This window comes from Pseudonaja textilis, chromosome 1, assembly GCF_049901715.1.
Source record: "Pseudonaja textilis isolate UNSWEBS1 chromosome 1, rPseTex1.2, whole genome shotgun sequence".
In the NCBI taxonomy this organism is placed as follows: Eukaryota; Metazoa; Chordata; class Lepidosauria; order Squamata; family Elapidae; genus Pseudonaja; species Pseudonaja textilis.
Window position 1 is genome coordinate 300,672,717 of NC_141990.1, and position 24,940 is coordinate 300,697,656.

Sequence of the window (24,940 nt, forward strand, 5' to 3'; positions counted from 1 at the left end):
GATATTCTAAACAAAGAAGGGGACCTAAAATCAAAACAGGAGAAAAAAAATCAGGGAATTGATTTGGCCTGGTGGCCACATATTCAAATACAAATATACATAAGAAAGATGCAGAAATATAAGGAACTCCTAGAATTGGACCACATCTTGTTAGGGCCAGATGATAAATTAATAAAGAAAATTTATAATTATTTGTTGAATTTTAAAATGGAAGAAGAATATGTAAAATAAACCATGATAGTATGGGCCAAAATTTTTGGATATAGCATAAAACTAGACAATTGGCAAAAACTATGGGGAAGAAATTACAAATTAATTCTGCAACCCAACAGGACAGACACAGACTTCAGAGGATAATTAGGACTGCAGGAAAAACAATTACTACCAACCTGCTTTCAATCGAGGACCTGTATACTGCACGAGTCAAAAAGAGGGCTGTGAAAATATTTACAGACCCCTCACATCCCGGACATAAACTACAGAGCACTGCACATCAGAACAACTAGACAAAAGGACAATTTTTTCCCAAATGGCAGCACTCTGCTAAACAAATAATTCCCTCAACACTGTCCAACTATTTACAAAGTCTGCACAAATATTACTATTAATCTTCTCATCACTCCTTATCACCCATCCCCTTCCACTTGAGACTATATGACTGTAACTTTATTGCTTGTATCCTTACGATTTATATTGACTGTTTCCTAGTATGATTTGATTGCTTATTGTACCCTATTAAGTGTTGTACCTTATGATTCTGGACTCTTGACGAATGTATCTTTTATGTACACTGAGAGCATTTGCACCAAGACAAATTCCTTGTGTGTCCAATCACACTTGGCCAATAAAGAATTCTATTCTCTATTCTATTCTAAATTAATGATGCCAACAGTGTACAAAGAAAACCTGTACAAAATGTTCTATAGATGGTATTCGCCACCACAAGAATGCCAAAAATGCTCCAGAACATATCACCAGAGTGCTGGAAATGTAAACAAGTACTGGGAACCTATTACCATATGTGGTGGACCTGTCCAATGGCAAAAAAATATTGGTTATTGATTCCCCACTTCTTGATTCCCCAGTTTAGGCCCAGAAGAAAGGCATCACCCACAGTAAACATAGAGATTTCATTCATTCATTTATTTATTAATCAAATTTATATAGCTGCTCATCTCAAGAGAAGATGATAGATAGAGCCATGAAAGGAAGTTGAAATAACTCTTACATTTTTGGTATCACTATATTTCTTAACTTTGTCCCTTTGTTCCAGCCTAAGCTGAATAAACTCTGTATCTATATATACCAGAAGGTTATCTTTTGGTTGAGTCATTCCTCACAGAAAAAAAAAAATCTCAATTGATATGACTGCTCCTTATTGACCTGCCCCACAAGGGGCACATAATATTAGTGGCTCTGAGGGTCTGTGATTCTGAAAAGTATTTTGACTCTGAAGCAAATCCCTATCCTCAGATCTCTGTGATTAAGAGTTGGTCATACAGTAGAAGGATAATGAGCTATTGAAGTGAAGTGTGATAGGAAAATTGTTGTATCACTGTTTCTTGTCTCTTTAGGGTACCACCACCACCGCTTCATCTCAATCAGTCCTAAGCATGACTGAAAACAACAAAAAAACCACATGGTTATGACATAAAGTTGTATTTATAATCTTAATATCAGCTTTGCAGCCAAGAAATAGGATATAGGGTAGCACTTGGTAGAGTAGCAGTGGAGGCCTCGCAAAGCTATTCAGATACCAGGGTGTATCTATTAGTAAAAGTCAGAATTATGCAGGAAATGGTTTTTCCTGTGACAATCCAATCCAATATAGAAAAAGTACCAATACTTTTGAGGGGGAAGATTCTTGAAAATCTTATGGACAGCCCCAAAAAACCTCAATGAATGATAAAAGATATAAATCTAGAATTCTCACTTGAGACAAAAATGCAGTGGTAGGATTCAATTTTTTTTACTACCAGTTCTGTGGGCATGACTTGGTGGGTGTGGCAGGGGAAGGACACTGTAAAATCTCTAGTCAGAAGTGGTATTTGAAGAAGAAGGAAGAAGGCAGAGCCTCCACTCTGACGGACCGTAGATTGCAACTCTCTGTGGCTATGGTCTGTGCTGTTTCGTTGGAGAGCCCCGATCATTACAATTAGGGGCTGAAGCTGCCTTGGAGGGGCGGCAGAGTAAGGGGAAGCTGCAAGCCAGGTTGAGGGGAGACACATCTCCCCCCCTGGGCTTGGTCATTTTCCCCCCGAAGACGAATGCAGCGGTGGTTTAAAAGGGGCCACCCCGAAGAGGAGGACTAAGCTGGATTAAGATTTGTGCAGAGGGGAAGAAAGAGGTGGATAACATCTGAACCAGGACAACTGGGCAATACAACTAAACAAAAGTACCCCGGGATTAAGGTAACATGGAATTTTTAAGAAAAGAAAACTGAGTGGCAAAATTACAAAGGGACAGGAAAAAAAAAGAAAATATTTTTGACAGCTAGAAGAAGCTGGAACTAAAGATTTAACTAAATTGGACTAAAATATTTTGGGAATAAACAGGCATAAAATAAAGCTGGATTTAAGATTGTCAAAAAATAATAATAATAAAGTTTACAAATTGGAAACTGGACTGTGCTGGAATATTGAGGTTCGAAAAACCCTAAATAAAAAAATAGGGGAAAAGGTGAAGACTTTGTATAATGGAGAGTGCCACCTTTTGACAAAAACTTGAGCTCAAACAAAAGGGAAAGCATCCTGTTTTTGAATGAACTTGTGTGGATATAACATTAAAGAAATATTGAAACAAAGTAAGAAACTTAGAAAGTGAAAGCAGAACCAGAATAAAGAAAAAAGCAAGGAAAGACTGACTGTGGGATTGATTGATGTTTTTGGTATAGACCCTGGGCTAGAATAACTGAGAACTTTAGAAAATTGAACTTCTGGTTTGAAGGGCTTCAGCAACAGACAGAAATCTGCGATCGTGCACGGTTTCTGTCTGGGCTTGCCGCTGGAGCGCCCCGAGCCGGCTGGTTTCGGGGCTAAGCCACCCCGTAGAGGTGGTGAAGAGGGGGGAGACCACCAGCAGGGTTGAGGAGAGCCACATCTCTCCTCCTCAGCTGGCCATTGCTCCCTTTCCCAAAGGCGGTTGCAGTGGTGGTCTGAAATGGCCACCACAAAGAAGAACTCGACCCAAAAAGAATGTGCAGGAGGAAGATAAGAAGTGAAAGTTTTGGCTGGCTGGGTTAAATTGTAAAAGCAACAGCTAAGGTACCCTGGAATTTAAACTTACAAAAAATAGCATCGCTCCCGAAGAAGAGTCGGAAGCAGCGAAGTAAAGTGAAAAGGGAAAGGTTTGGCTTTTTTTTCTTCTTCTCTCTCCTTCCCTATATTGACAACTAAGAGACTTAAATAAGAAATCGGAAAAATCCACTTTGACATCAATAGGCAATTAAGCTGAAAATAAAACAAAATGCCAAAGGGATAATAAAGATTTCTGGACATTAAAATTTTTCTTTTTCACAAGCAGGAAGGGAGAGAAAAAGAATAAGGGCAGGATCTGGAAGAGGGAGGAGACATCCTGGAATTAAAAAGAATCTAAAGTAAAACTTCAACAAGACTTCTAAAAGATACATTTTAACTGAAAGTTTGCAACTAAATAGTAACCCCAGGAAGAGAAAGTGAAAAAAAAGAGCAAAAAAGAAACAGCTTGCGTGTATTTGGATTATTTGGTGATCTTTGGATTCTTGGTTATTATATTTGAATGACTAAAATCAATTGGGTGGTTGTTTAAAAATTTATACAATGGCACCACTTCTGGATAAATTGAAAATGGAACTTAAAAAGTACAAAGAAGATGCACAAGAAGGGAAGGGTTCTTTTGGCTTTGTTTTTCAATTCTTAGAAATGGAGATTTGGAACTATGAGAAACAACAAGAAACGACTGCAAAACAAGAAGACTGGGACAAAGAAGAAGCCATCTTTAATGAACAAGCAATTTTATGTGGGGAAGAAAAAGGAAAGGGGGGAAAGAGAATGGAGAATTTAAGACTTAAAAAACAACCAAAGAAAAGAAAAATAATTCGAAAAATAAGTATAATACTGGAAAGCAACAGAAAAGGGGAATACAGAAGAGAGACATAGAGGTAGAGAGACAAGCGGGGAAAATGGGAGAGAGAAGAAGAGAGGGAAGAAGGAAAGGAAAAGAAGTTACAAAGGACCGGAGCAAGATATAGAGAAACAGGACCTATTTAAAGATAATGGCTGAAAATCTAACTGAAAAAGGGATTCTGTAAAGGTACATAAGATTGTATTGTTATATTAGTAATAGAAATAACTTTAGAAAATTGGAAACAACGTATGATTAAAATAAGGGATAAAATAGTGTAATTTAGTGAAATGTTTGTGAATAAAATAAGTGAAATAAAATAAATGAGAAAATTGAATTAGGAAGGAACGAGAAAATTTTAATTAATGTTTTATAAAGTATAAGTGAAGAGGGGGGGAATTAGCTATGGAAAGCTTATAATTGTTCCCATAGAAGTATGATATTTAATTGAAAACTAATGTTAAAGATGTTAAGACTTTAATGAATATTAATATTAATAATAGAATTGAATTGGAATGGAATGTTGTTTTAATTATATACATTTATAATTTTTCCTTTTTTTAAGAATACAGTGTGTATTTTAAGAATGTACCAAGCAGAATCCGAATGGAAGTTATGTATTATATTGAATGTTACAACTTTAGGGGAAAGATATAAAGGCGTCATACTCCAATCAGTAACTACAGGAGAAATGTTGTTTAATGAGAAAAGATAATAGATAATTGAAACAGGACAGACAAAAAATATAAATACATTGATCTGAACTGAGATGAGATAATTAAAATAAAATTGAGAAAATTAAAATAGGGGAAAAGCTATGCAGAAATTGTAAAATAGTAATAAGATATGGAATAGAATATAAAAATGAGCATGAACCTTAATTTGTGTCTGTATGAAGAAATGTAACCCAGGATTACGCTACTTTCAAAAAAGATGTTTTATTTGTATTTTTTTTCTCTTTGTGAAAACTCAAATAAAATTTACAAAAAAAAAAGAACTTTAGAAAATTGAAAGAAGAAAGAAGGAAAGTAAAAGTGTTTTTTTTTTTGTGGACTTTAACGATCATAAAATATAAGAGTGTGTAATGATGATATCTCTTTGGGAATTAAAAATGGAACTTAAAAATATGAGAGAATTACTACAGGAAAGAGGTGAATCACTTTGCTCTGTGTTAGAAAAAATGGAAATGGCGATTGAAGAACAAGAAGAAAGAGCTTCAGAAGAGGAGGAGTCAATTCAAGAAGAAGACATTTTAAATAGACAATTAACACAAAGAACACTACAAAGAAGTGGGGAAAGAAGGAAGGTTAAAAAGTTGAGATTTAAGAAGGCAATCAAAAAGGGGAATACCTGTGAAGTCAGGAAAGGCAGAAAGACCCAGCAGAAAAGGGGAAAGGAAAATATTAAGAAAGAGAGGGATATAAACTGGAATGAGAAAGGATACGGGGAAAAGAGGGGGAGGAGAAGCAGTAAGAAACAGGTGCATGAAATAAAGAAATACGGAAATAGTAAAATGTTGAAAAGAAATTGTTTTTTTCAGAGATAATGGTTGATGAATTAAAAAGGGATTCTGCAGGGTGACAAAGGGTAATAAGAATATTTCTGCAATTAAAAATATTTAGAAAATAGGGTAATATAGATACTGATAACTCCTATTAAAAATCAAGGGGGGAAAATATGCTGTGGAATCCAAATGAAAAGATGTAATGATTATTATTGTAACTTCTTAAAAATAATGGATTATTGGGAATCAAGATGAGGCAATAAAGGTATATTCTAATCATTGAGGTGTCACACTCAAAACAGTAAAAGTGGGGAAACCTATACTTGGTTTTTTTTTTAGTGTTAAAATTTGTATTAATCTAGAGTTTATAAAAAGAATGTGTAATGGAAAGGGAATATGACAGACTAAAGAACCATCTAAATTAATAAGTTAATAGAGACTATTAAAAGCAAGAAGAGACATTGGTAACCATTATTATTATTATTATTATTATTATTATTATTATTATTGGCAAACATATATTGTTTATCTTTATTTTTAAAATAAATATTAAAGGATTATATTTGAAATAATTGAAATGAAACAAAAAGATGTTTCGATTGAGATTAATGAAAGAGGCTAGAAGTAATGTGTTTGTTTCTCTCCTTACTGAAAATTTGGAATGGAGAAGGTAATAATAGAATTAAGTATGCATGTATGAATGTATAATTGCTGTCATATTTGTATGTAAAGGTGGTGACCCAGAAATATGTTGTCCACTAGAAAGAGATTTTTGTTTTTAATGTGAAAAACTGAATAAAAAGTGGTATTTGCTGGTTCTCTGAACTACTCAAAATTTCCACTACCGATTCTCCAGAACTGGTCAGAACCTGCTGAATCTGCATAAATCTGCATAAATGACCAAGCCAAATTGGATAGATTATGCAAAATATGGCTCTCTAGAGAAATCTATAGTGCTAGTAAAGGTAGATGGAAAAAGAGGAACATGACCAGTAGCATGGTGGATGGATTCAGTCAGGGCTACTTCAGTCATATAAGGCACCTGTATGCAGAATTTCACTTGCTAACTTTGCCCATCTAAACAATCTTTTTAATTTTCAAAAATTTAAAACAAAATTACATAACAAAAATTATGCAAGAGTCTGGTGCAGGGGTGGGATTCTACTAGTTCGGACCTATTCAGTAGAACCGGTTGTTAACATTCTAAGCAGTTTGGAGAACCGGTTGTTAGAAGAAATTACTGCCCTAATCCTGTAAGGAAGGCAGGAAGGAAACAGTCTGGTGTTGCTTACAGAAACTGCCTGTCTGTTAACCCTTATTACATTCTTGGCAGGACTAGACTTCTTGTCTCTGGAACGTCTCTGGAGTTTTTCCCCCCCTCCTTTGCTGGTACTTTGCTTGTGTGGAGTGACCATTCAAAGTTACAATGGCACTGAAAAAAGTGACTTATGACCATTTTTCACACTTACGACTGTTGCAGCACCCCACAGTCATGAGAGGCCAGGCGAGGAGATGCATGCCTCGACGTGAGTGATATTGAGTTGGCCACACCAGCCAATAACATGACTACCAAGCCATGTCCACCCAGTCATATGATCACCAAGCCACGCCCACCAACTAAGCCATGCCTACAGAACCAGCTGTTAAAAAATTTGAGTCCCACCCCTGGCCTGGTGGCTTATGGGCAATAGGTTCTGTTTGCAGCCTAGTGTTCATATGGGAATCAAGCCTATCATTGATATAATATCTTCTTTAAAAAAAAGACCTTGTACAGTGCACTACACACTGACTGCCCATCTCAGAATGAAGAAGCAAGCAGGAAAGTGTCTTCATGAACTTTGGGGCGAAGTTCCTTCCATAGTGTCGACACCACCACAGAGAAGGAGCACTTCTTGGTTCTTATCCCATTAAACTCATGGACGATGGGGACATCCAGCATCTCTTCTTCAAATGCATAAATGTAATTGGAACAGACTGTCTTGGATGTATATGAAAGCCAAGCTAATGAATGATGAATGAATGAATGAATGAATGAATTTTATGTCTTAAAACTGGGAGCTTAGATTGTATCTTGAAGCCTCATGGCAATTATTCCAATGATGGAAGCAACAATTTTGTAGTGCTAAATATTCTCACCCTTGTTAGCAACTGTTCTACAGTATTTTGGTATAATTGTGCTGCCCAAATATCTCCAAAGTCAACTCCCATTTGCAATAACTTAATTGTACAGAGATGAGGAAGTGAGTAATGGTTATAAAGTAATCCATTTTTCCTCAAGCCTTCCTCAACAATCTCCAAATATTTTGGGATTGGAATTACCATGCTTCTCAACCTACATAGGTTTTTGCTGACTGGAAATTTTTGTAATCTAATATATTTGAATCATCAAGACAGGAAGGGCTACTTTTATCCATAGATTATATTCTCATTTTATTGTTGATCCTGAGTATGTATTACTCTTTTCTCTGCAGCCAATTTACTTTACATTCAAGAAAAATGTACAGATACTAAATTTAAAACTATGGCATCAGGTCACTTCATCATATTATCACAAAAGTCCTAAAATGTTTCAATGAGGGACATGATTTTCTTAAATTTTACCCTCTGTCAGCATAGCAAAACTTGTTTAACTGCTGACTTTAAGTGTTAATTGAATAATTAAAGATTTAGTCGAGTGATATGGATCATCTATAGAAATTGTCGTTTTCCTAATAAATTTATCTCGGCAAGCTGATGCCATTCTTCCATTTGACAGTTGGTGTACAGGCTTGTGAGATTCTATTCCATTGACATAAATCATGAAAGGAGAGGTTCTGCTTTCAGCGCTTACTCTGGCATTGTTATGTTACTGGCATTTCATTTTTTAAAAAAACAACAACATAGGTTTCTCGGATGTGGGCAATTAGTTTTGTTAGAAGAAGATAAAGATTCTCCCCTTGCTGAAAAGGAAAATAAAATATGAAACTTCTTTATACAGTGAATTAATTGTAGTTAGGAATTGCCTGCTTTGATTTGCAGCAATTTCCAAATTTTTAGATAGATGACAACAAGGTTATAATGAAGTCACTAGTTCTCTGAATACTTTTTGAGGATGTCATTTCCTATTGGTTGGAAACTAACTCCTCTTTCAAAGAGCATTGCAAATATCCAATGCTAAGGATGTAGTGGGCATGTCAATTTATTTTCCAAAGCATTAGAGGGAAGGACAAGAAACAATGGATGGAAACATGGAATTGAGGAGAAACTTCCTAAGGACAATTAACCAGTGGAGTAGCTTGCCTTCAGATGTTGTAGGTGCTTCATCACTGGAGGTTTTTAAGAAGAGAGTGGACAGTTACTTGTCTGAAATGTTATAGGATCTCTTGCTTGAGCAGGGGGCTGGACTAGAGGACCTCTAAGGTCTCTTCCAGCTCTATTCTGATTGATTCTGAGTTAAGTGGAGATTGACCTTATTTTACCGATCCAGACTATTGTGGGGGGCAATTTGCAAGAACCATACTAAGGCTGATCAGCTCCTTTTTTAAAGACTTCCTTACACAGGTAATCCTGGGGTTATGGCATTCGTTCCGCAACCATTCAGACTTTAGCAGCACTGAATGAATGGTATTTACAACAGGTTCTCAGAGCTCTGGCTATTACAGCATCCTGATGGCCATGCGATCATAATTTCCAACATTCTCTGGTGACATCCCACAAGCAAAATCAATGGGGAAATTATTACATGAGATCCTTGTTTAATGACCTGTGCCACCCTTAGGTTATGATGGCAACTGGGACTTCTGGAATTGCCATTAAGTGATGCAGTCATGTGACATTGTACTTTACAGTGGTATCAGCAATGGAGATTATGTTCCCAACTGCTCTCATAATCCATGGATACTCAAGATGTTTGATTTCATGTTTTACTTGTGTGGCAATCTGTGCCTGCAAAATTGTTTGCACATAAGCTTTTCCACTACAGATGGACATTCAAATGTATGGACATCTGGTGGCAGTATCATGGTAATTCTTTCTTCAATACTGAATGATTGTCATAGTTCTGCCATTAGATATTCAAATTTCAAATGACGCCTTCCTAAATGCAAATAATACATGAAGGTTTCTGCTTACTTTTCTGTAATAAACGCAGAGAAATGCTTGTGGCATATCATGAGAAGGCTCTAACATGTTACCATAGGAGGTGGCTGTAAAACATGATCTATGGCAGCAAAGAATTTAAAGTTTTGTGGCATCCTGGAGAGTATTTAATTGCATTTGTGTTTCATTACAACACTGTCTCTTTTTGGCTAAATTTATTTTAACTAATTAGTTTGAAATGTCAGAGTAGTATATCAGATGACAGAAATGCACATTATCTCATATAGTGGATAACCCTAGTGAAAAATATGTATTGTGGCATCTGATCTAATTAAACATTTTTAAAAGATTTCCTGGACATTTCTAAGAAAATACTTGAATGGGATTGCATTTCTCATAATGGTACACACACATCAGTGGCTTTTTAGATGGATCAAAAGAAGGTATTATAATTATAAATCAGTCTAGCTGGGGATACTATCTGAAGGATAGTATAGATCACAGCTGTCAAACTCATGGCATCACATTGCCATCACGTAACATTTTGCTAATTCCCCCCCCCCCATTCGTAGAGCTGGGGTGGGCGTGGCCTGCACATGACGCATCCGGCCCATGGGCCACCAGTTTAACACCCCTGGTATTGATGATCTTTCACAACCCATGATAGGTATATATCACATAAGACAATAAGGATGAACATTTCTATCCCACTTTTCCTCTAAGGACCTCAAAGCAAGATGCTTCAATCTCTTAGCTGACTTCTCCATTTTAACTTCTCAATCTAAACCATCCAGTTGTGACCATTCCTGGATTGGGAGTTGCTGGTCATTGTCACACACAATGACCAGCACCTCAGAGTTGGACTACTGCCACATTTTGTATGTGAGACTGCCCTTGAAAAGCGTTTGGAAGTTTCACCTGGTCCAGAATTCAATCACACTTACAGTTTTGGGTATATTACAATATGCCCATGTAATACTGCTTCTGTGTGAGCTGCAATGGCTTCTAGTAGGATTCCAGATGTAATTCAAGGCTTCAGTTGTCAGTTTCAAGGCCCTGTGTGGCACAGTCACCTTTTTGTCAGCATTTTTGCCTCATATTTTAAAATGAAACAAGTTTTTTTTTAATTTGGGTCTTTTGGCTTAGGTGACTATTACATGCTACCAATGTGACTCTTTGGCAAGTTCTTCTTAAAATATAAGATGCTTGAAGAGATGTGAGACTGAGAAATAATCCTTGAAAGTTATAACACAGGCAGATAAGCAATTCTACCAGGCACCAATAATTCGGTAAAACAAAACCATTCTGTTTGTAGTGTTCTATCTTTTCGTGCTTGTCAGATCGTTTAACAGTACATTACCTGTAACAAAGATTTTCTGCATTATTCCTGTTATGTTTCTCTGGTCAGGCTTTGAATCTTGCTTGGTGTTGCGTATGACTTCTTTTAATTACTTATTATGGGCTGTACAGAATACAGGAAAGATGAGTAAAATAGCTTGTCAGCTAAACATGAGAGGTTTGCAAACATATGACAGCACAATAGGCTTAGATCAGCCTTCCACTATTAGGCACTTTCCCAGAAATGTTGCACTGCAGCTCCCATCAGATCTGGATCAGGATGGCTACAGATGATGAGAATCATAGCTCAACATATCTGGAGAGCATCAGGTTCAGAAAGGCTGGATTAAACAATCTGTTCAATTGATATAATCCAAAGCATGTCAGCTTCCAAATTTTGCAGACGACAATTTGTAAATTGTCTTGTAAATGTCCTTCTGTTCCGTTTGTAATTTTTGATTCTCTACTAATATCTCTTCCAGGATCTGTTGCCATCCTTTGTGAGTGGCCAGAGCTACACAGGCCCATTTCTTCCTAAGTAATCCCCCTTCTCTTGTCTCTTACTTATAACTGGAAATACTATTATCTCACAGTCTTTGAGAAACTGGACATTTCCACACTGCCTTATTCAGTTTCTGATTCTCTTACTAACCAAGTTCAAAAGCAACTTGTTGTCTTTGCTAATCCCATACACTTTTCAAGCCACTCTCTTCTAGCTGACTAACAGGAGGATGTAAAATATATAGCTTATTACTTTTTAAAAATAGCAGCTTTCCGTGATTCTGAAAGGATAGCTTGCTATCCCTTTTGGAACCTGGTGCTTTTCTCAGAAGCTGTAAACATGGTTGCATGTTGTCGCAGAGTATGGAGTGATGGAGAAGGGGAGAAGTATCCTAAATAATAACTGCATAAAGGCTCAAGAACAGATAGCTGAAGATTGCCTGTGTGTTAGGAAGATGATTCTGAAAGACTACAGTTCTCCATACCTACTACTTAGGTGAGGAAAGAAAATGAATTGCTGGTAACTCCCGTCTTGTTGAGATTCAGGGAAAGAAACATCTCTAGCAGCATAGTGGCCTGTCCGTGGAAGGGAAAACAGTATTTTTGTCAGTTCTCATCCTACTTCCTTTGGCTAGGATGCAAGGCATAGAGGAATACTTGCGATGATTTTTTGCAGAGGAAAAAAAAATCTAAATAATTGAAGATACATTATAAAGTAAAATCAGCAGTGCAGGGTGAATTTTTCTGATCTTATACAAATAAATTAATCAGCCAATCTATTAATCTAAGGGTAGCTGTGAAAGATGACTCATGAAACTGTCAAATCCCTTTCCTTTTGAGGTCCTGTAAACAGAATATTGTATCTGCTACAGCTCAGAGCAGGATGTAATGAAAATTTTCACCAATAAGAAAAGAGGTCCATAAATTTGGTAGAACATTCAACATAGCAGATGGGATCATTACAGTCTTTATGTTTTGCACTTGCTTGCGCTCTCACCCACACAGTCATAAATAAATAATTTTGGGCTGGACATTGTTGAGAAAGATATAAATCAGCTCAACTGCTGGACATAAATGGTGGTAGGAGAACACAGGTATGGATCTTCGTTTGAAGCAGTGCAACAACATGATATGGATCTTTCAAAGGCATCTGTTGATTTTCATCAATATATCATTCTTTTTCTTTTCATTAAAATGTTTTTGTCTCTTCATTTAGATATTTTAAAAAGATCTATGTTTGCTGTATCTCCCAAACAGTTGCAGTTGCTATTTGATGCTGCTGTTCCCTTTCATTAAGTTCTATTTTGTATATTCTACCTTCACCCCCATTTTATTGGCATAACAAAGCTTGTAGGTACATTGGTAGGAATTGCCTTGTATATGTCCCAGGCTATATCCCGAAACAGCATGATTTAAGATAAGTGTCACATACTACTATTACAATTAGTTTATACATTTAAATAGTAATTTAGCATGCAAAAGGTCAGTCCAGTTTTTCCCCATCCACAGCTGCCAGAATTATTGAAATTGGAGTCGCAGAATTCTATGGTAATAGTAATGTGATACAACTAGGCAAGTAATCAATTCTGTCTTTATCAAAGATTAATTCAAAAAGCCTTCTATTTATCTTAAATCATGCTGTTAATTGGAATGTATATATTTAATAGTATTAATACCATTTTTGGGTAATTGCTCTTGTATGATACTTAAATATTCAATATCATCTTAAACAAGTGAGAACTATTGCATGTAAAAAGACTCCCTTCAGTCCTACCTAGAGGGGCAAATTATGAGGCATGCTGGGAACTGCAGTTCTGCAACAGGCTTCTCAATCTGACTCTAGTTTCTCATAGTGATGTTTGGTTTTAATTATGCCCTCTGTAGCATTTGGGCTTCCTTCTAATTTTCATATTATTTCAAAACTGGGCTAATAAATGCTTCATCTTTAAAAATATTTTAAATTACTCTGTTTTAAACTAAAATTAATTTAATTTTTCATAGGAGGCAACAACAGGAGAGTGTGGAAAAGAAGGCTCTAATTTTCAAGTTACCTCAGGACAAAACAACTGTGACCAGATGGGGACTGGCAGTTCCCAGAGTTTGGTTGCTCCTGCTGGCGTCTCCACAGGTACTTCAGCAGCGGCTTCTTTCTTCATAAGGTAATACTGCTGCATTGAATATTAAATAGCGGTAAATCGAATGTTCTTAAACTTTCTTCCTTTTGCGGACTGCTCAAGTAATTGAATGCAGTGAGGCTGTTTGGATAATGTAATTATTATACATGGCAGCACAAGTCTGAAACCCTTAGTGAGGGAAGCTTTGTGAGCTACAGGAAATTGTGAGAAGAAACTGATGGCAAAATTAAGTACCTCTTTCTACCCACTGTGCATCTGCTGGAAATCCTGCCTTTTTGGCTCTGCTTTGCCAAAAGGAAAAAATACCTGCCTGTGTTATAAAAGTATATAATTCTACTGCCAACATTGGTTCTCCCCCTTATTTGTAGAGTTTATCGTGAATTCCTTTTCTTCCTGTGCTCTTGGAGAAATGTGGTCTTTCTTAACAAGAGTTCTTAGCAATTCTATCACAAGATAAGTCCCAGCATTCTTTATGGGAAGCTGTAATAATTAACAACAATAGGGGGAAAAAAGGAATTGGTCATCCACATAAGTTTGCTTATGGACCTTATTTATGATGAAGTAGGATCCTCTTGTAAGATTTTCTGATTCAGAAGCTTTGGAAAAGACTGCCAGGAACTTGTACATTCAGAAAGTCTAGGTTCCTGGAAAAATTAGAAAAGACTACCCTTTAAAATTTGGAATAGAAAGAAAGAGGTTAAGACACCAGACTAGAAAATCAGGAGACCATAAGTTTTTATTCCACTTTAGGTCTAAAAAGCAGCTGGGTAAATTTGGGCCAAGTTGCCCTCTCTGTATACCCTAGGAAGAAGGAAATATTTTCTGAAAATCTTGCCAAGAAAACTGAGCTATTAGTCTAGAATAACTTGAAGAGCCTCCCCACCTCATGTCCTAATGGAATCTTTCAATATTTTTAAACAATTCCTTCACAGCTGTTTAGATTGGGATTCCCAACTCCCAGTCCATGGACTGGTCCCAGTCCATAGCTTATTAGGAACTAGGCTGTGGGGCTTCCAGTTTGAGCTTCTTTGGCGATGGACCGAAATCCGTGATCGTGCGCAGTTTCGATCCCTGCTCGCCGCCAGAGTGCCCTGAACCGGCTGGATTTGGGGCTAAGCCATCCTATAGAGGTGGTGAAGAGGGGGGAAACCACCAGCAGGGTCGAGGAGAGCTGCATCTCTCCTCCTCAGCTGGCCATTACTCCCTTTCCCAAAGGCGGTTGCAGCAGTGGTCAGAAATGGCCACCTCAAAGAAGAACTCGACCAGAAAAGAATGTGCAGGAGGAAGATAAGAAGAGAAAGTTTTGGTTGACCAGGTTAAACTGAAAAAGCAACAACGTAAGGTACCCTGGAATTCGAACTATAAAAAATAACACTGTTCCCAAAGAAGACTTTGAAGCAGCAAAGGAGAGAGGGAAGGGAAAGGATTTGGCTTTCTTTTTCTTCCCTTCCTTATACTGACAGCTAAGAGATTTAAGTAAGAAATTGACAAAAATCCACTTTGACATCAATAGGCATTTAAGCTGAAAATAAAATGTCAAAGGGATAATAAAGACTTTTGGATACTCAAACACCTTTTAAAGCAGGAAAGGAGAGAAAAGGAAAGAATAAAAGGGCAGGATCTGGAAAAATGCAGGAGACTGCCTGGAACTAAAAGGAACTTACAGTGAAACCTTAACAAGATTCCTAAAAGATACATTCTAACTGAAACTTTGTAACAAAATAATAGAATCCTGGGAAGAGAAAGTGGAAAAAAGAAGCAAGAAGAAACATCTTTGGATTATTTGGATTACTTGGATTACTTGGTGATTTTTGGATTTTTGGCTATTGGATTTAAATGGCTAAAATCAATTGGGTGGTTGTTTAAAAGTGTTTAAAATGGCATCACTTTTAGAAGAATTGAAAATGGAACTTAAAAAACAGAAAGAAGATGCACAAGAAGGAAGAGGTTCTTTTGGCTTCATATTTCAATTTTTATACATGGAGATCTGGAACTATGAGAAACAACAAGAAACGCTTGTAGAACAAGAAGGTTGGGACAAAGAAGAAGCCATCTTTAATGATCAAGTAATTTTATGTGGGGAAAAAAAAAGAAAGGGGGGAAAGAGAGTGGAAAGTTTAAGATTTGAAAAAAGAACCCAAAAAAGAATAGTTTGAAAAATAATTACAATATTAGGAAGCAACAGAAGAGAGGATCACAGAAGAGAGAATTAGAAGTAGAGAGACAAGGAGGCAAAAAAGGGAGGGAGAAGAAGAGGGGGAAGAAGGAAAGGAAAAGAAGTTATAAACGACAGAAACAAAATATAGAGAAACAGGGAAAATGTATAAGGATTGAAAGTATAAGCCTATTTCGAGATAATGGGTGAAAATTTAATTGAAAAAGAGATTCTGCAAAGGTACATAACACAGTATTGTTATATTAGAAATAGAAATAATTTTAGAAAATATGAAAAATGTATGATTAAAATGATGGATAAAATACTTATTGTAATGCAGTGGAATGTTTTTTAATAAATAAATGAAATAAAGTGAATGAGAGAGTGAAATTAGGAAAGGATGGGAACATTATTATTATTAATGATTTATAAAAATATAAGTGAAGAGAAATATGGAAAAAAAGAATTAATTATGGAAAGTTTATAAGTGTTCACAAGGAAGTATGATATTCAATTGAGCAGAAATGTTAAGGATGTTAAGATTCTAACTAATATTAATGATAGAATTGAATTGGAATGGAATGAGTGTTTTATTTACTTGTTATATATATATATGTAGGTCTAGGTGTGTTCAGATCTTTTCCCATGTAAGATTAAGAGTATCTTGGCGACATTTTGGCGAGGTCCCACTCGCCATCCTCAGGCTGGTGCTTTCGGCTTCATGCCGGTGCAAGCAGTGTGTGATCGGAGCTGCTGTCTCTCTATAAATACTGGGGGAGGCAGGGGCTGGTGTGCTTGGCTGGTTGGCTGCACTGCTGCCTCTTGATTGGTTGATGGAGTTGATGTTGGTATAATGAGCTGTGTGATGTCCTTGTGAGTTTTGTTGTGGAGATATCCTGGATCTTGTGCTGTAATCTCCTGGGTCGTTTGTTTTGTAGTGGTCTTTTTTTCATTAGCCTTTTGTGTTTTAACAGCTTGGGTAATGGGTTGTGTGATGGCCTTGCGAGTTCTTTTGTTGTGGGATCCTGGGTCCTGTGTTGTGATCTCCTGGGTCGTTTGTCTTTTGATCTCTTTTCCATTAGCCTCCTGTGTTGTAATGGCTTGGATAATGGGTTGTGTGATGACCTTGTGAGTTTTATTACTGTGATATCCTTGGTCTTGTGCTGTGATTTCCTGGGTCATTTGCTGTGTTGCAACGTCTTGAGTTCTCGTGGTGTAATTTCCTGAGTTTTCTGATGTGATAGCCTGAGCGAGTGGCTGTGATGTAGTGTTCTGGGTTTTTGTCTGGCTTCGAGTTTGGGGTCTGGGTCTGTGTTCTTGGCATGTGTCAGCTTGTTTGGTTTTGGGGTCGGGGGGTGCGACAGCTGGTGAAGCAGCCATGGTCTGGTTTCTGGATGGTGGATGTCCTTCATTTATAGGATGGGTTTGGGCCTGGGTCTGATGAGGGGGATTGGCGGTGATGTCCCGTGTTGATTTGGGTCTGGTGTTGGTTTTTGTGGCTGGGACTTGTTTGTTGGTGAGGGCTAGTTTCCAGATGTCTGGTAGGCGGGAGGTATCATCCCGTTTATTCATGTTATGGGGGTGTTTCTCTATTTCAATGGCTTCCCTGATTATTCTCTTGCTGGATTGTTCAGTGTTGGATATTAATTTGGTTCCTTCGAAATTAATTTCATGTCCTGTGGCTTTAAGGTGCTGGAAGAGGAAGGAAGTATTTTCTTCTTTTCTGACTGTGTTTTTGTGTTCTGCAATGCGTGCATTTATTCTCCTGTTGGTTTGTCCAATGTATGTGGCTGGGAAATTGTTGCATGATATTTCATAAACTCCTTGGTTTTCTAGCTGGATCTTGTCTTTGGGGTTTCTTAGGATGTTGGCTATTTTTTGGTCAGTGCTAAAGGCTGTCCTGATATTGTGCTTGTGGAGAATTTTGCTGATTTTGTCTGTGGTGCCTTTGATGTAGGGGAGGAGTATGATACTGTTGTCTTGTTCTGTGTCTTGGTTTTTTTGGGGTATCTCTCTTTGGATTAGGTTGGTAATTGTGTTTCTTTGGAATCCGTTGGAAATTAATACGTTAGTGAGGGTGTGTAGTTCTATTCTCAGGTGGTCTTTGTCAGCTAGGCGTTTGGTTCTGGAGATGAGAGTCTTGGCTACAGAGTTGATCTGTACAGGGTGGTGATGGGACTGTGCATTTAGGTAGCGGTTGGTGTGTGTTTTTTTCTGGTAGATGGTGTGTCCTAGGGAGCCATTGGGTTTTTTGTAAATTAGGACATCCAGGAAGGGAAGTTGGTTGTTGGTTTCTGTTTCCATGGTGAATTGTATTTTGGGATGTAGCTTGTTAAGATGTGTGAGGAAGTTGTCCAGTTTTTCTTTCCCGTGTGTCTAAATTACGAAAGTGTCATCTACATATCTAAGCCAGAGTCTGGGTTTGTGTTTGGATTTGTCTAAAGTGTAGGTTTCAAAGTGTTCCATGTATAGATTAGCGATGACGGGTGAGACGGGTGATCCCATGGGTGCGTCTTCTATCTGTTTGTATCTTTGTCCATTGTGGATGAAGTATGTGTTGGTTAGGCAGTGGTTGGTCAGATCTAGGATGTGTTTCGGGTGGGGGGTTGTATTTGTTTTGGATGGCTGTCAGGGCTTCTTTGATGGGTACTTGGGTGAAGAGGGGTATGACATCAAAGCTCATGAGTAGGTCGCGGGTTGTAGGTTTTGTTTGGCAAGATTCTGTAGAGGTGAGCCTATGCACCATGATTAAAGTACTGACAGCCAACGGCTTCCACAAAAGCAAAATCACTGGCTTGATCCACAAAAACACACTGAGACATAATAGAGACCCAGAAGATGAACAGACCTATGGAACAGCTGTCCTGCCCTACATAAGAGGTACTACAGACAAAATCAGTAAGATACTACACAGGCATCACATCAAGACTGCCTTCAAAACAGACATAAAAATAGCAGCCATCCTAAGAAACTCCAAAGATAAAATTGACCTGGAAAACTAAGGCATATATGAAGTCCCCTGTGCATCATGCCCTGCCACATACATTGGACAGACCAATAGAAGAATAAGTACCCGCCTAGATGAACACAAAAATGCAGTAAAAAATCTGGAACACACTTCCTCACTAGTCCAACACATGAAAGCCACAGGTCATAGCATCGACTTCAATGGCACCAAAACCCTAGCCACTATAGAAAACCCCAGCCACAGAATTATCAGAGAAGCCATAGAGATTGAAAAAAGACCAGAAAGCATGAATAGAAGAGATGATTCCACCAGACTGTCAATCATTTGGAAGCCTGCGCTCACAAACAAAAAAAATCTCCACAACCACAAGCCAGGCAAACACCTGGGCACAAACGGATCCCCCCTGATACCTCCAGCTCAAACACACCCCAAGCAGGCACCCCGATGAAACCTAGCTTCCTAATAAATGATAGCCATCCATTTACTCAGAGCCAAGCTGCACTAAAAGCCTCTAATACAGGAACACAATGTTGCCAGCCAATCGAGATACAAAAAAAGACCGAAGATATTAGAAACACCAATCAAGCAGAACACAGCAAACTCCAAGACCAATAAACACAGAACAAGACTCCCAACCAATCAGGATGAAGAAAAAAAACCATTCTGGCACAGCATAGGCTAGCCCCAAATTTAAAACTGAAATGGCTGTGAAAGTCTGACTCACAGACGAACACAATACAGAAGCCTGATGATGGCAGATGAGATTCTGCCGAAACGTTGTTGGGGATTGCTGGCTTAGATAATCTTCACACAGAATGATAAATAAGCAATTATTTTGCTTTTTGAATGGCATTAAATAAAATAATAAATCCCCCCCCCCCCAATTTTTTGGCATATTGCATGATGCCCTCTGTATATGTTGTATGTCAGGTACTAGGAAGGGCAACTTCTCTAGTCAGCCTATGCAAAGTCTAGGATGGAGCCTTTTGGCATGATTCTTCTTCCTACTGAACTGCAAAAGAGAAAGAATGCCTGAATAATATACTTTACTGTACATTTAAAAGCCATTATTTTAATCTCACACTGATTCCATCTGTCTTTTTATAGATAGTATCCAAGTTATCTACATAACTTGGTAAGAAGTTATTTTGTTACTTTCCATAAATGCAGAATATATATCCATTTTGAGTGAAAAATTATCATTTAAAAATGGTTGCTTAAATTCATCAGGCTGAATTATGTACTGGTGTTATATTTGATATTTTTATTCATTTGCCTCCAAAGGAATATGTATTATTTCTCTTTGTCTTCTTGTTTCCCCTCCCCCATTTTTTTTTTTTGCACAGGAACACTTTAGAAAAACTGGTACCACGATAATATTTTAAATAGAAAGCAAATTCCTGAATTCCTCTATATCAGGGGTGTCATCCCGTTGTGGGCTGCATCAGGAATTTGTTTGCCCTTGGGGAGCTGGGATGGGTGTGGCCTATTCATCATGACTGAGTGGGTAGGTGTGGCCGGGCCTAGGGCGGCAGGGGCTTGTCCCTCAGTTTCTCTTGGATGACCCGTGGGCCAACTGCACAGCCTATTGCGGGCTACATGTTTGACACGTCTACTCTATATCTTCTGGTTGGACATATCAGTTGAGAGTTGGGGGTGGGCTGCTGAGATTTACTATGTCTGGACACTGCACACCAGATTGGGGAAGGCTACTCTAGAATACAATGGAATTTAGGTGAAGAAAATGAAATGTTTACAACATTGCAGCCTTACTCACACAACCCTGTCTTGATTGAGTTCTGCTTATATATGAACATTCTTTTGTAGTGTTGAAAATGTCTGTTCAGTAATTTGTATGTTCTATTCCTTCAGTTTCCTAATTGAATATTAGGAAAACATCAACAGGGAAACCAATTACCCAGAGAGGTCATGGGTTCCCTTTCACTGGATATGTGGAAATGAAGGCTAGGCAACCATCTGTCAGGGATGTTTTAATTTGGATTCCTGCTCTGAATTACATTTGATTGTGGGGAGGGGGGGAACCCTTCCAAGTTAAATTTTGTAGCTCAAATGCCCAGAGCAGTACTTAGTTTCTTTATCTTTAAAGAAAACCTTTTAGTACACTTATTTCTAGAATCAGATGTTCAGTCATATTTGTATGCTTCTGAGTTTTCAGATTAAAGAATCTAATTATTTGCTAATGAACATTAATGATACATATAAACTGAGGGTCACTCTCCTATTACAGGCACCTGATGGTTTGCTGATAACCATTTGGCCATTAGATTGACCATAAAATACAGTCAATAATTGAGGTGACTGAGAGAGCAGAGATCTTACTAGTTTTAAATCTGACAAGACAGCTTGTCAGGAGTCGGGGTTCTGATTGAACAGTGACTGAGCATATGATTAGGCCATTGGAGCAGTAATGAAATGGCAACAAAAGCATTGCAACATTAGTACAACTGCTAAATGACTAATGTGCTTTACTTCCAAGGCTCAGGCACTTCAATTAGTTCTAATAAATTGTTCACTTGGCTATTCATTGTAAACTGTGGGTAGCACTGTATAGGAAGCTTTGGGTTGTTTTGTATGCCATTTCAGGATAATGAAGGGATAGTTGCAATGGGAAGCATAGTTTCCCTTCTTTGCGTTCTTCCAGATGAATAACTTCTAGTAGTACTACACTGCAAAAGGCATTATGCAGTTGCTTCATTTTCTTTTCCTTAATAGGTTTTCAGGAGTAGGAAGAAAAAGATAACTATTACAAATATGGAACATAAATATTTTGTGCTTGAGGCATGGCAATTGCACAATAAATATCTCTCCTTGAACTATCTGTTGATATTTGGATATAAATGATTACTCTTGGACAACTTAAATTTGTGCCTATATTCTTAGTTTTGCCCATAATGACTGTTATTGAAAGCTGTTATATGGACTTACAGTACGCATTAGATTAGATTAGATTCAACTTTATTGTCATTGCCACAGGCAATGAAATGCAGTTAGCATCTAACCAGAAGTGCAAAACAGCAATGAATCTCATCTGCCATCATCAGGCTTTTGTATGTATGTGTGTGTATATATATATATATATATGTATATGTATATGTATATGTATATGTATATGTATATAAAATTTTCTTAAGTTTTCGCGGGTACTTACATGTATGGTATTCAGCTTTGTTCGGGGATTTTCCCACGTCATTATAGCTGTGCTTTTAAAGTTGTAGCAACATTTTGGCAGAATCTCATCTGCCATCATCAGGCTTCTGTATTCTTCTTCTTCTTCTTCTTCTTTTTCTTCAGCGTTTGTCTCGCGCTCGGGCGAGGTCCGCTAATGTCCTTGAGTACTGCTTCCACGCCTCTCTGTCTGCCACGTGTGTCGGGTCTGCCTTCGCGATCTCTAGATCGGCCTTGATCGTGTCCATCCAGCGTTGTTTAGGTCTACCATGCGGTCTCGCTCCTCCGACAGTCATCTTCATTACAGATTTGATGATGGATTCTTCCTTGCGCGGCTCACGTGGCCGAACCATCGTGGCCGGGACTGCCTCATGACCGTGGGGATGGGCACGACGTTGAACCGTCTACGCGCTAACTTCGTTCCTGACGCGATCGAGTAGGGTGAGGCCTACCGACCATCGGAGCATTCGCATCTCCATTATCTGGAGTCTGCTTTGAGACTTCTTTGGTCGTCGGCCAGCACTCTGCGCCGTATATGATTTTCGCCTTCAGGCGCATCAGCATCTTCTTGTCACAGAGGACGCCCGTGACGGACTTCCATTTGCCCCACGCTGCATTGATCCTGGCTGCCACCTCAGTTTGTAGTAGGCCTTCTTCCCCAAGAGTAGTTCCCAGGTACTTGAAGGTGGAGGCGCGCGGTAGCTCCTGCCCGTTCACGTGGATGGAGCCTGTCATTTCATTGTCAGTGGTCAGGTATTCGGACTTCTTTAGGTTCAGCCGGAGCCCGAACTGCTCGAGGCGGTCGTGCCACTGTTGGACTCGGTGCTCGAGTTCAGCCTTGCACAGGTTGGCCAGGAACACATCATCGGCGTAGAGCAGCGTCCATGGGGCGGGCGTGTACAGGTCGTGTGTAATTGTGTCCATCACCAGAATGAACAGCAGTGGTGAGAGAGCAGAGCCCTGGTGTGCGCCGACGGTAATATTAAACTCCTCTGATATCCCAGCTGCCGCTTTTACACGGCTTTTGTGACATCTGTATAGGAGTTGGACCCATTGTACGAGCAGCTCAGGCACGCCGTGATCTCGCAGTGCGTACCAGATGAGATCGTGCGGGACTCGGTCGAAGGCCTTTTCAAGTCTAGGAAGGCGGTGTAGAGCGGATTTTCTTCTCTCTGTGAGCCTCCATCAGCATCCGCACACCCGAAGATGGCGTCGGTGGTGCCGCAGTTCTTGATGAATCCAGCCTGGTTGGCGCTGATGTCGGCGATGTCCCGAATAAGCTTATCAAGGCGCGTTCAAAGATCTTCATAGTGTGTGACAGTAACCTGACCGGTCTGTAGTTGGAGCAGTCCGCTGGGCTGCCCTTTCCCTTCCAGATCGGAACAGTGGTGCTGCGGTACCAGTCGTGTGGCACTTTTCCCGTGGAGACGATGTTGTTGAACAGCTCGCACAGCCACAATGCTGAGCCCGGTAGTGCCTTTTTCCAGAAGTCGGCAGGGATGTCGTCTGGTCCTGTTGCCTTACCGTTTTCATGGCCTTGATGGCGTCGGCGACCTCGCTGGCATAAATGCCTGAGACTGGGCCTTCAACTGGGTCACCTCGCGGGGTTCGTGGGTGTGGGAACTCCTCGGTGGAGATCTTCTCGAAGTATTGCCGCCACCTCTCCGCAGCGTCTCTGGGGTTGACGATCAAATTTCCCCTTTCGTCGTTGATCCCATGAAACTGGTCAATGTCCAGGGTCTTCCTGTGTCTGCTTTTGGCTAGGCGGTAGATCTCGTTCTCGCCTTCTCGCGTGTTCAGCTTCTCGTAGATGTCATTGTAGTGGGAGCTTCTGGCTGTCGCTACTGCTTTCTTGGCTGCCTTTTTGGCCGCCTTGTATTACCAGAGCTTCTCGCTGGTCTTGTCCTGAAGAAAGGCCTTGTAGAGCCGTTTCTTCAGGTGTACGGCATCTTGTACTTCCGGTGTCCAGAGCCATGTATCTCGTTCGATGCGTCTCCGTCCTGGCTTGGTGCAACCAAGCTGTTGGCAGCCGGCAGTGTGAACAGTGCTCTTCAGCATGGACCACGCTTCCTGTGGCCCGTCGACCATCTGCAGGAACTGCTCCGGTTTGATGAGGGGTCCCGCCATCTTCTTCTGGTTCCACCACTTGATTCGTGGCTGGTCTGCATTCCTTTTGTCAATCCTGGTCTTGGGCTTGCTGATCCTGATCTTCGCCATCAGCGGCCTGTGCTGACTGCTCGATCGTGCGGGTACACCTTGGCGTTGAGCACGTTTTTAGCGGCTCTTCGTCGTGCGATGATGTAGTCGATCTGTGTGTGGTGGCTCCCGTTTCTGCTATGGTAGGTGAGGAGTTGAGATTCTCGCCTAATGAAGCAGGTATTCGTGATGGTCATATCATGGGAGTCGGCAAAGTCCAGGATCCTCTGGCCATTCTCATTCGTATCGCCTGTGCCGTGCCCACCGTGGCACTGGTGTCCGTTTTGTCCCGCCCTACATGACCATTCAGGTCGCCCGAGATGATGATGTCGTCTTCGTGTGGGATCTGCCTGAGTTGGCTGTCGAGCAGTTCCCAGAAGGTATTCTTCTCCTCCTCGTGACATCCGGTCTGAGGGGCGTAGGCGGACAAGATGTGTAGGCGCTGCCTCTCGGTCGCTACGACGATTATCATCAGTCGTTCTGTGAGGCGCTTAACTTCTGCGACGGAACTTTGCCAGCTTGGACTGACAACCACAGCTACACCGCCGCGGTTTTCCTTACAGCTGGTATTGTGTTCTGTATACATATAAACACCCGCGAAAACTTGAGAAAACAAATATATATACGTTTGTGGTCGTGCCGCATCTTTATGGTGGGTGTCAGTTCACTTCATGTATGGCTCGGAGGGGTTTGAAGCGGGTAGTGATGCAGCGGCAGTGTGGCTTCTGGTCCATGGTCATGTCTCATCTTCTGTGTGGGTGTGAGTCTGCTTTCTATGT

At 39.6% G+C, this 24,940-nt stretch overlaps 2 protein-coding genes across 5 annotated transcripts in view; one reads left to right on the forward strand and one right to left on the reverse strand.

Annotated features, from left to right (window-relative positions):
• XRCC3 (X-ray repair cross complementing 3) overlaps positions 1-24,940 on the reverse strand; it is a 624,633-nt gene that overhangs the window by 411,956 nt on the left and 187,737 nt on the right. The window lies entirely within an intron of this gene.
• Positions 1-24,940, forward strand: part of KIF26A (kinesin family member 26A) — a 189,373-nt gene that overhangs the window by 85,285 nt on the left and 79,148 nt on the right. For all 4 annotated transcript variants that reach the window (XM_087922240.1, XM_087922237.1, XM_087922238.1 and 1 more), the window contains one exon: positions 13,523-13,680. In XM_087922240.1, coding sequence (XP_087778366.1) covers positions 13,523-13,680 — 158 coding nt within the window. The remainder of the gene's footprint in view (positions 1-13,522; positions 13,681-24,940) is intronic.